Genomic DNA, 12,670 nt, shown 5'->3' on the forward strand with positions numbered 1-12,670 from the left:
GCTATAAAATGCAAACCTCCTAGAAGTATGACAGCCCCTGTTTGTCCAAAAGCTTCCATAAGCCACAAAACTACCGTTGCAAACATGGAAATTATCACAATTGCAAGTCCAAGACCAATGAAAAATTGCCACTAAAGCAGCAATCACCTGACACAGACAGGATCTATAAGAGAGAAAAACCTTTTGATTTCTTACATGATAACACAAGCTGCAAAATATTTACTTCACATAATCAAAGAATATTTAGAAAGCTAACAAACATCAAACTGAGCATTAGCTAGCATCTTAACCTCAGAGAAAAAACTGTTGTAAAGAACAATTTTCTTGTAATTCTGCCTGAAGGTAATTTTGAAACATTGGTCAAAAAACAGAAGAGATGGAGTATAGAGATCCTAACCTAACAAATGGAAACAGAAGGGCATCCGTGGACCTTATCAATTGCTAGAACAACCTTTAAACAAGCCGAAAGACAAAACATGACAGGAAAGGGGCGACATCATTTCCTTTATAGATATAAAGAAAAAGAAGAAGGGACAAACTAGATTGATTTCAGATATAAAATATGAATTGTTTTGATCGAAAGGTTTTGCAGCAGAAAAGTGATTAATGTTGATATGGAGAGAATTAACTAGGAAGATGAAATGTAGACAGAAAAAGAAATAAGTGAAATGTTGGAGATAGGTTATGCTATTTCCCTGACTACTGTGCTCATAGTATCTATATACATCTAATAAAAACATGTGCCACATCATGCATGATTAAAAGTGTCTCTTGTGAATTGACAATGTATGTCACATGATAAGGGGTAAGAAATAATCAATGTAGAGCAATCAGCCTTTTATAGAGAAAAGATAGAGAGAAAAAAGAGAATACAAACTAAGGATTCAGATCCTAGAGGACATCTTGCGGGACATCGAGATGGGGTGCCATCCCCATGTATCGGGGCAGGACCATCCCGCCATTGTCCCAACATCCTGATCAGGACATTCTGGGACATCTCTTATCTCAAGTGTTGGGACAAGGCAGGACGGCGGCGCATCCTGTTCGATGAAAAAACTAGAACAATCCCATCCCACAAATTTAAAACCTTGATATAAATTTCAAAAATGAAAACCGGCCGTGCATCAAAAATTGATTTTTTTTAACTCTCTTTTTGAGAGAGATAGAGACCACCCACCTAGAGTAAAATTAGATAGATCCAAGAAATTAGAGATGCACCAAGACTCGACCAAGAACCCCCCATAGGAGAGAAGTATTACGATCAGGCATTGCCCAATTCACATTCTCTTGGACTAATCCAAAGAAAATTAGAACTTGTCACCTTAAAGTACGTTAAAGATCCATTCTATGATTCCTTATAACCAAAAACCTGATTCATGGTGGTCTTAAGTGGAGAAGAATTGTGGCTTCCAGAATTTTTATAATGATTACAGATAAATAGATGATTCAACGTGACATGTCATAAAGAACAAGGAACACCTATGAAACATTTAGCAATCTCATTTTGCCATTTAGTGATCAGTATCTCAAATTTGTCGTCACCTTTAATGACAAAGCTCAAAAATTCTTAACAGTATTCTTTAGTTAGCCAGACCAATCCAATTCTGCAAGATCATGTATATAATATATTTGAATATATGTCAGAAAATTTTGGTTTAATTTTATGTGAAGGTAGAAAAATCTATCCTGTTTCTGCATTGCACATGCCTAAAGCCTGATAATACCATTCAATAAATAAAAAAAGTTTAACATGTATGATACTTAGGAGAAAAAATAAACTCATAAAGTTACAACTTTGGATTAACCCAGATTTCCTTAGTATTACAAGATTTTATACTTTTCCAAACATGGTTACAGGTAATGCACAGGAATTTATGGAGCAAGATCAATACTAAGCATAATCAAGTCTCAATTACTTCTTTCTTTTTATTTCTTCTTTTCCAATAAATGGGCATCCAAATCAAATTATTGTTTAAACTATTAAAAAAAAAAGGCAAGATGGTGACAGGTGAAACAAATGAAGAAGAATATGATTAGAACAAACCATGAGTATAAGAAATTTTGTGATTCAGTCATGGCAATAACTGAGAGGATGCTGCACCATATTACAGTGAAAAAGGATGTTGTCCCCAAACGCAATAAAGAATCAAGACCCCTGATGCAGCATTCCAGCCAAACCATTGATAGAAGAAGGATCAACTTTCCAAAATACAAAATCCAAGTAAAAATTATAGGACACACATGCTCAACTTTAAGACGGACATAATCATGGCCCATCTGTAAAACAGCTACAAAGGTTGTGAACCGTGGTTTCTGCTGTTCAACCCATTCACTAGTCACTTTCAAGACATAAAAAGCCACAGCTCTTAGATCCTTAGCAGCCACCGCAGCTGAAAGACTGCTATTTTCCGTCATATTTTCGACAGGAATACCCTCAGCCACATTATTTGACAAAATCTTTTGATTGTGATTACCGTTGTTGAACATTTCATTGTTTCCTCTTGATCCAGAAGCACCCGATGACAAGTCACTTCCAGCGGGATCTCTTATTTTACTTGATGTATCCACTGTTTGTGATAAATTTGGGTTTGTATCATCTGACTTCCCTCTGCAAGAAACACCAGCAGATCTCTGCTTGTTTTTCTTACCACTCCCCTTGGTATTGTTTTTGCCCTCCCAAGTAGGACTACTTGATGCTTCTTCTTCAGCAATCTTCCCATCATGTGATTTTAGATTTTCTTTATTCACATCTCTGAAACTACATTTTTGTAATTAGGTCCATTGCGATTTAGACCATTTCTTTGTTGGTTTCCCTTCCGAGCCATGATATATCTGCTACAGATAAAAGCTTGGAGGCATGCTAATCAATTTCTGACAGTCTAAAAGTTAGATCCATTATACAGCAATTCATCTTTCAATAAAAAATAGAACCTGTAAAACCAGATGAAGTTATAAGCACACATGAACCCAAGATACAGATAAAAATGGCAAAAGAAAAATATAGAAAAAGGCCATGGCACATTATGAACTTAGTGAAAGGCTTTTCACAAAAGTTATTACCATTGTTTTAATGTGCGATTCAAAGATGGTGATGTACAAAAACCCAGAATGTAGGATAGAGTTCAGCATGTACCAGCTGGTGTATAAGCATGATTTTTCATCAGATGGATAGCATCCATTTCAAACCATAATATAACAAATTCAAATAGCATTTTGGTGTCAAAAACAAATTGATTTATGCCATTTTGCCAGAAAATAGATACATTTTTGGATGAAACAACACTGTTTCGAGGAGAAAGAACAACTCAAAGGCCATTAATAAGCATTTTCAGGGGTCGTTTTAGTTTAAGCTACTTGAAAATGCAAAACATTCAACCAAAGCTTTGGATCATAGTCATAGCTTTTACAGCATTACTTCCATCACCTCTTACCCACACAGCCAAACAAACAACTCAGGCTCAAGCAAAAGTCTGCATCCACATTACATATGCGCCAAGCATAGACTTTTACATCAGTAGTTAATCATGCATGCTTTGAACCTCAAACAGTTTCACTAACACTCACTTTTATACATCAGCATCCTCAGTTGCTAATCACTTCAATAGCAAGCTTACATCACAACCAACAGCATTTAATATATCCATCAACCTGCGACTATATGCACCTAATGTCACTATTCTAGAGTTCATTCATTTGGTAGCTGCTTGAAGCTTTATTCAGAGGCTGAACCCACTTTTGCTGACTTTGTTTTTGCCCAATGGTACTTCATATTTTTGCTACTTCACGCACTAGTTGTCTAGTGATTGTGCTTGGTACTTTTCCTCTGGATGCTACATTAATTGCCCAATACAAGCTTGTCAACATAATTATAACTTTGCAGCTTGTATTTTTCATCATCTTGGTGCAGAATATAGTGCATAATCTCTTGTTTGTGCTCATGCAACTCAAGCACAGCATAGTTCATCATTTCAGGCCGTGGCATGGAAACTTCTTAAGAATTCTTTCTCAAGCATTTACTATCTCCACTACCTCCCTCACTTTCTCCCTTCCAAGTTCCATCAGAAAAATATACTGAGACATCCATCTTTCACATGACAATCTCACACTGCAACACCCACCATGGCTTTGAGAGGTGTGCTGCACAAAGAAAGTTTATATAGTATGCATAAACAGCATATACATGATTTGCATTTGGTCATCCGTAATTAATGTCACCAATCAGCACAAGGCTTTGTATGCAAACTCTGTGGACTTTCAAAGATTTAATCCTCCAGGTGCTTTGATAAATCATATAAATTGACTTTTGCAAGGTAAGAGGAAACCTCAATGGAAAAAAAATGATCATAATGCCTGTTTCATACTCTTAACGTAGACCCATAAATGGCATGCTAGGAATCTCCACTCAACCATGTATCAGAAGCGACATCGACAGAATTATTCTCAATCAAGTCGAATCACACAATTGGCATGTAAGCTTTAATAAGAAAAATCCCCTCCGTTCTTCAAAGTAATGATACATAAAACTATTTGGATAACAAACTCAGAGCCATGGCTCTACACTTAACACTACACATCCAAGAAAGATGAATTAAACCACAAGAATGTCGCAAATTATAGCATCAGAGGTTTCGTCTCCCCAATAGTGGGATGAAAAATCTAAAGAAACAAAGATCACTCCTTTTTTGCCTTCTTGACTTTTCTACACCAAGAACTGGTCAATTAGGTCATTCCTTGCAGATTTCCAAGCATTACGGCCCACACTTCGAGCATCGATTTCACCCACCAAATCACAACAAAACAAAAAATTCCAACACAGAGAGCATAAACCCCTATTCGAAAATCTCATACAAGAATTAGTCAAAGCAAGAAAAGAAAAAGAGAAAGAGACAGGAAACAAGCCCAGATACCAGAATCCACACCAAATTCCACCGTTCTGAACAAAACCTAGTTCGAAAAAATCGTTAAAAAATCCAAAGAAAACCAAACCCCGATGCACGAGACGCGATTTTCAGATGATAGAGGGTACTGAGACGCCGATCGGCGCATTCAGAGAAGAGATGGGGAGAGAAGGGGTAAAGATTACCTTGGAATCGCGGGGGCGAAGCGGAGACGAGAAACTGGAGGAAAAAAGCCGCCAGAGATTGGGAGTGAGAGAAGTTAAAAAGGGGGAGAGCACAGACGGTTTCCGACGCCGTCCGTCTCCTCTTTTGTCTCCGAGTGTAGCCCTCTACTCTTGCGTTGCAGCGAGAGAAGAGAAGGAAAAATAAAATTCCACCATATAATACATATATACACACGTGTGTACCTGTGCGTAGGGAGAGAAAGTAAAATAAAATTATTGCACCAGATAATATGTACACATACGCACGCCCGTGTGGGTTACATGCAGGATGTCCTCAACGATCCACACAAATTGTTTGTATCATATTTTCTATCTATATTTCTTATTAATATTAGCACTCTTACTATTATATTCTATTATATTATTTTAATATGTTTTATTATTTATTTCTATTTAATCGCCTAGTCTGACTATTTCTACTTTCGTGCTTTTGGATTAGATGGGCAATTCTTGGTCTTGAAAGTCATAAGAATTTACCTAGAGTAGTTAAAAAAATAAATTTTTTTTCTTGCTCCTTGATTTAGATATTTTCAAGATGTAAGTGTTTTGGGAGAATGGTTATTTGAAGGCCATATTTTGGATCGCAACCTATACACCCGTGATAAGTTGCATTAGTAGTAGATGGAAGATGTTTCTCTGATCCAATTATCTCGTATACTTCGCTACTTCGATATTTAGCTTGAGAATTTTGCAGAATGTAATAGTTGCGATAGGATCGTTGGAAGGCAGTATTATGGTCCAATATCTTCTATATATATACCAAATAAAAGAGTTGCACTTGATTATTTGGTGAAATATAGGAGTAGTATATGTATTTGGATCCAAAGATCCTCCTTCATCTATAGTTCCATGAAAATAGATTATTGATTAAATAATAGAAGCAAACAAAAAAATATCAAATACAACCGATCTATGTAACATCATGCATTTTGGTCCAAGGTTTAGCAAGCTTATAAATCTGTTCATTTAATTTTTTTTAAAAATTAAAAAGAAGAGATATCATAGAAACATTAGGCAATAAGATTTGATCATATTTACGGGACTTTGCAAATGTCCCATTTCAAAATAGAAAGCTTAATTTAGATTTTTTTTTGAATATTCAATGTAATTTTAAATTCATGACCTTTCGTGTAAAGAATGAGAACTTTATTCTCGATTTTGTGAGTATTTCTATAAAAAAACGCCATTACTTACTCTTTTATTAAAGTTCCGTGATACTGCAATGTTCCCATCTGTTTTTATTGCATTCTACCTCACTGTATCCCACTATTCTATGATATATGAAGATTGCCATGATACCACAATATAGATATCTCTAGAATGATCCATTTTAAATAGCTACTAAAATTTTTATATATATATTAACTGATCTGGTCATCAATTTTACCGATAGGCCATAATTATTGTGAGTAGAGATATTAATAATGAGAAATATATTTTTGCTATATCACTAATTCTTTTTTGCCTCAATATAAATGGACGTCGTAGACCATCCAAAGGATTTTATTATTCAGATAGGATAGGTCAAGTTATGGCTATAGAGCCGAGATCCTCAAAGGGAGCCACCAGGTGTAAAATATTAATATGTTGATTCCAGGCTTGATTACTATATAATCGTACAAGTGATGAGATATTATTATTATTATTATATATTCCATGCAAAGAAATGTCGCATCCTAGCAGTAGGAAGAAATATGGCACCATCTAAAAAGCAAGGTGGCGGTGCCAAATGAAGCTACGTTACAATTATGGTTGCATATCCCTAGCACAGAAGCGTGACATCCTAGCAAAAGAAAAGAAATGAGGCATTTCAACCTTGTCATGGAATAGTGTTCCCACAAAATAAAAACGCATGGAATAGTGAGGTGTGCATTAGTTACTTCTCTTGCTTTGCTTGTCTTCGAACATGGTAGCCATTTCACCAGTCCTCTTTGTAGCTAATAGTACATCTTAATTCTTCCCCCTTTAACTTGTTGACTAACAAAGGAAGCAAGGATATTCAATAAATCTGAATGTTCACGAGTCAAATCTCCGTAGAGCTGGATCTGATGTAAATACTAGTGAAACTTCGAACTGCCATAAAATCAAACACCAATCATGTAGAAGGTGATGACTACTTAAATGGATAAGCCGCTCAGGACTAGGTACTAGTGGTAGAGACTCAAGTCTCCTTATCTAGATATTTATAGCTACCTCTCATCTTATTTCTTAAAAAAAAGAAAATAAATAAAAAAATCAAAAGATGGAGATATTTGAAAGAAATATTCCCTACAAGCCAATCAAAATTTATATTTGATGGATTTTTCTTGAAATCTTCCAGACTTATGTATTGACTCTTTAAATAATAAAAGGCATTTTTCATCATATGCTGCATCATCTTACTTTAGTAATGATTATGATGAACTTCATAAATCAGGAAAATGGGTTTAGGGTTATGATGAGATCATACCTATGAGACCTAAAATCCTAAAAATCTTGATTTAGAATATTCCTAGTCATAGGAGCATTGAGTAGGGGATCAATGTTTCGGATAGATTAGCACTTTCTATGTATGCTCGATGAAGAGGGTGGCAAATCTCATATGCCACTTGTGTGAGACACTAATACAAAGAAGTGGGTGTTCATTAGAGAATGAGTTCACTAAATTGATCCGACTTAAGAAACATCTTATGGAATTTACTTACCTGTCAAGAGATATTTTCTTATAGTGGGAGTTGTGCATGTAATCCTTTGACTTGAGACTACCATAGAACCTTGTATACATGAATCCATATTTTTTGGTTCATACTCATTCATGACTTAATCATGTATGGGGTATTCTAGATATGGTAGAATGTGTATGGAGGTTTGAGTAGGTCAACATGGAATCGATCACTCCTGGTAAGAGGAAATCACATCCTACTTGTTCTGATCGATTGATGATTCAGGAAGCCTTTGATCAAAGCAAAATAAAAATTAGAAAGAGTTTTTAATATTTTATTAATTAAATCATCATATAAGATTGAGAGAAATATGAGTATGATATTGGATTTGACATCATTCCATATCCAGAGTCATATTCGAGGTGCAGGGAGATCGCAGGATCAAATTGCACGGTAACTTTCCACTGAAGGGTATTTTTGGTATTTTCATCAAAAATTTTATATCTTCCAAATAGACATGATACATTGCTAGACGTCAATCTTGTCCTATGAGTTTGATCAAATTAAAAAGTTTAATTCAATCACCAATTAGAAAGAGTTCTAATTGCAGAAATCGGGTTAGCTCGATTGGATCTAGATCGGTTAGATTAAATTCTAATCAAATCAAATCAACTTGAACTCAGACCTATTACTGGCTAGATGTGGAATCCAATGGGTCACACATAAAGGATATTGATCAGGGGTCTAATTGGATTAGATCATGTTTGTAAAATTGACATGCTAGCACATGTTGCAAAAAACTAGCTCCTTGTTTCAAATCAGGTTTAAAATTGATTCCAAATTGGGCTAATTAAAGATACATTAATTCAAATAAATTTTATATTTGAGTTGGCTCAGCCCTTGGCTGTATGTATCAAAAATTTGGACCTAGGAAACTAAGTTTCCATGAGTAAATAATTTTTCTTGTGCATGGATGCAGTTTTTGTGTGCAGAAATAGTTTTCGCATCCCATGAGATGGGATGCCTCATCCTCGAGCTTATCCTATGTTCCATGATAAAATAAATTTTTGGATGATTTCTAACTTTATTTTGAGCATGAAAAAATTTTTTGAAGTTAAAATTCCTTTTGGTTTAATCATGGAAATTCATTGAAGTTGGAAATCATGTCAGCCTGATCCATGCGCCTGACCAAGAGTCCAACTTGTGAAGAACTCTATCCCATTAGTCACGCCACTTCTTAATCTGTATTTTTTTCCATGACATTCTCATGTTAGGGCCTTGATTTTTTGCCATTGGATGGACAAAATTACATTGATGGGTGGTAAAAAAAATTATACCATAGGAAGCTGCGCAACTCATCGGAGAATCATCGAGAAAAATATTTCGAAGAGTCCTTTTGCATGAAGCATCTCTCTTGGATTTTTTTCCGATGATTGTCATGTGTCAAAAACTTTCAGATAGGTATGAGAATTCATCAGAAGGCATGATATTTTTTGATAGATGCGAGATGGCGCGTGGAAGGGGTGCGAAAAATTCTCAAAGGCAACCCATCGCTAAGTATTTAAAGGGGGGTGCACCAGGGGATTGGATTCATTCAGATTTCCAATTCTTCCTTTCTTTCTAACATCCTCTTCCTATTGTTCAATTAGTCTCTTCTTTCTCTTGTTAGGATAATTCCAAAATAGAAAGGACAAGTTCGATTTTAGGACAAGAGTCTAGGAAGAGAATTAAGGAAGACAAGGAGAGAAGAAAGGTAGGGATAGGAAGGCTAGGAGAAGAGGAAGAGGGTGTTGGGGTCTTGGTGTTTAAGAAAATTCTCAGAGTGAGAATTTTGGAGGAAAAATAATCTCAAAGAGTTGATGTCCTGATCATAACTCTGTGTGGATCATCGTTGGAGGGCGAACACTTGGACGCCTGGTGGAGGTTCTGCCGAAATTTGGATTAAGCACTGCAGGTATTTTTCTATAACTTAAATTTAATCTTAAATTTATGTTATATATGATTGTTAATCATCAAGGAGATATTGGTTTAAGGGTTTAATATTTAGAATTTCTTTATTAAAATTTTGAAATCCATTATGTTTCCACTGTGCATGCCTACCTTGAAACCCTACAGTGGTATCAGAGCTGGCCTTGTTTGGTTCAATCATATATACATAATATTTATGTGATCCATAGTATGATTTATACTATAAAATGATTTATGCTTTCATATGATGATATGAAATAATGCATATATCATTCACCACTTCATCATCTTGACATAAGGTTGTCCTAGCATAACGGAGTTATGCTGCAAGGTTGTCCTAGGATGATGAATATCCATATGTTACACTTGCACATGTAGAAAGTTTTAATGTTGATACATAAATAGGTATTATGTAGTTAGAATGTGCATGAGACCAAATAAAAGCTCTCATTAGAAAATTATATTAAGTGGTAGTGATATGCAACTATGGGTTAACTAATTTTTGATCAATTGATTAATTGGTGTCTAGGAAAGTGCTATAGGTTGTTCTTTAATTGGTTCCGTTGTCTGACCTGACCAATTTATTGATGTCTAAGGAAAGCAACGGGAGGACCCCCATCTTACTTACCTGGCCAATTTGATTAAGCGATCTTGATATTGAAAAATCCTAATGTTAAAAACACTATTAAGGGCCTTCCTTCATGCTAGGTTAATATTACATCATGAACTATGGCTAGTTTGTTGTGTTAACATGAGGCTTGTCATAAGGATTGATATAACATAATTCTGGTGCATAGAAGATGCTTACGGTAATTTTAAATATGCTGCTTTGTTGTGTTAACATAAGAGCAGTTATATTAGAATTTGACTGTATTGAAATGAAGAGTCTAACTTAACTAAAATATTATAGCTTGTTGTGTTAACACAAGGCTAATAATATTTTAGAGACCAAGATATAATATTGAAAATTACATGAGATACAATTGGAAAGAGTTTTCTACCTATGAACTCAAAAGAATTTATTGTGTTAACACAAGATCATTATGAGGAATTAGGGTCTCAATCCCACTAAGATAAATATTAAATATGTTCTCGTTCATCATAGTAGAGGGTTATGATGTTCGATAAAATAGTGGGAGGCACAATTAAATCTAAAGACCTTATTTAATTGTATGAGTCAATATGAGTTATTTGCTTATGTAATATTCTTTAATTATTATAGATTAAATTCTATAAATGGCATCTTCACTATCATTGCGAGGAATTTTAGATTCCAACAAGTTGACCGATCTCAATTATGTGGACTGGTTGAGGAATTTAAAGATCGTACTCACTCAGGAGAAGCTCTCCTATATTCTTGACATCCCTGAACCACAAGAGGTTGGGGATGATGCCACAGAAGAGGAGGTATCCATATACAAGATGTGGAAAAATGACAGTTTGACTATCAAGTGCATCATACTGACCTCTATGAGCAATGAGTTGCAGAGGCAGCATGAGAGCATGGATACTCAATCCATACTCCTCAATCTTAAAGAGTTGTATGGAAAACATAGTAGAACTGCTAGATATGAGATATCTAAGCAGTTATTCCGTGCTAGAATGACTGAGGGATCATCCGTACAAGACCATATCCTGAAGGTCATTGATCTAATCACTAGATTGGGTCAACTTGGTTTTGTGATGGATGGAGAATTAAGTCAGGATTTGATCCTGCAATCTCTCTCCGAGTCATTCACTCAGTTTGTTGTGAACTATCATATGAACAAACTAAATACCTCCTTACCTGAGCTGTTAAATATACTTAAGACAGCTGAGAGCCATATTAAGAAAGAAAAGACTCTACTTCTTCTTGTGGATAAAACCTTAAAGAAGAAGTCAGGTTTTAAGGGTTCAAAAAAAGCACTAAATCCTAAGGGTGGCAAGATGAAGAAGAAGGGGAAGAAAGTCTCTGGATAGGGTACCTGCATTCACTGCGGCAAGGCAGGACACTGAAAAAGAAATTGCAAATTATATCTTGCAACTGTAAAGGTAGGTGTAAGCAATGCACCAAAAGGTATGTATGAGATACATATAATTTTGTCATTAAGTTCTTTCAATTCAGACTCTTGGGTATTGGATACTGCCTGCGGTTCTCATATCTGCAAGTCATTGCAGGGGCTGCAAAACATTAGAGTGCTAAAGAAGGGTGACTTCGAGCTCTACGGTGCTGGAGGAGAGTCAATCCAAGTAGAGGCTGTAGGGACATATATGTTAAAGTTATCTTCTGAAAAGATCTTAGAGCTAGAAAATTGTTATTATATGCCTAAGATCATTAGAAATATAATTTCAGTATCGTTACTATTGCAACGAGGTTATGAAATAAATGGAAAGAGCAATAGTTGCTCAATTTCCTTTTCTAATGAAATTATTTGTCATGGCGTTATTAATAATGGTCTTCTAATTCTATCTAATGACAATATTTTTCATATTAACGAAAGTAAAAAGCGAAAGAGAGAAGAGTTGAATAATACTTTACTTTGGCATTGTCGACTTGGTCATATAAGTAAGACAAGGATTAACAAGTTATACAAAGAAGAGTTTTTTGATCTTTATGATTATGAATCATTAGGTACTTGTGAATCTTATCTTATGGAAAAAATCACTAAAACTCCATTTAGTGGACATGGAGAAAAGACAAGTGAGTTATTAGGACTTGTACATACTGATGTATGTGGTCCTATGATAATAGAAGCCAAAGGAAAATACTCTTATTTTATAACGTTCACTAATGATTTATCCAGGTTTGGATATGTGTATCTTATGAAACATAAATTCGAAGCCTTTGATAAATTTAAAGAGTATCAAAGTATGGTCAAGAAACAAACTAAAAAAAATATTAAAATCTTTCGATCTGATTGAAGAGGAGAATACTTATCCAATGAATTTTTAGATCATC

The 12,670-nt window shown here is 35.1% G+C and overlaps 1 protein-coding gene across 1 annotated transcript; it reads right to left on the minus strand.

Moving 5' to 3' along the window:
- Positions 1-128: 128 nt before the first annotated feature.
- On the minus strand, positions 129-2,763 carry LOC140854137 (uncharacterized). Its single transcript, XM_073249613.1, has 2 exons — positions 2,045-2,763; positions 129-147 (listed from the first exon to the last, which is right to left on the minus strand). Exons 1-2 carry the CDS (start codon positions 2,485-2,487, stop codon positions 144-146), a joined length of 447 nt encoding a protein of 148 aa, XP_073105714.1. The 5' UTR covers positions 2,488-2,763; the 3' UTR covers positions 129-143.
- Between the last annotated feature and the right edge of the window lie 9,907 nt (positions 2,764-12,670).

The sequence above is a fragment of the Elaeis guineensis genome, chromosome 15 (genome assembly GCF_000442705.2).
Source record: "Elaeis guineensis isolate ETL-2024a chromosome 15, EG11, whole genome shotgun sequence".
NCBI lineage: Eukaryota > Viridiplantae > Streptophyta > Magnoliopsida > Arecales > Arecaceae > Elaeis > Elaeis guineensis.

Excerpts from the sequence above, each read along its gene's own strand:
- LOC140854137 (XM_073249613.1), bottom strand. The coding sequence starts at position 2,487 with ATGTTCAACAACGGTAATCACAATCAAAAGATTTTGTCAAATAATGTG.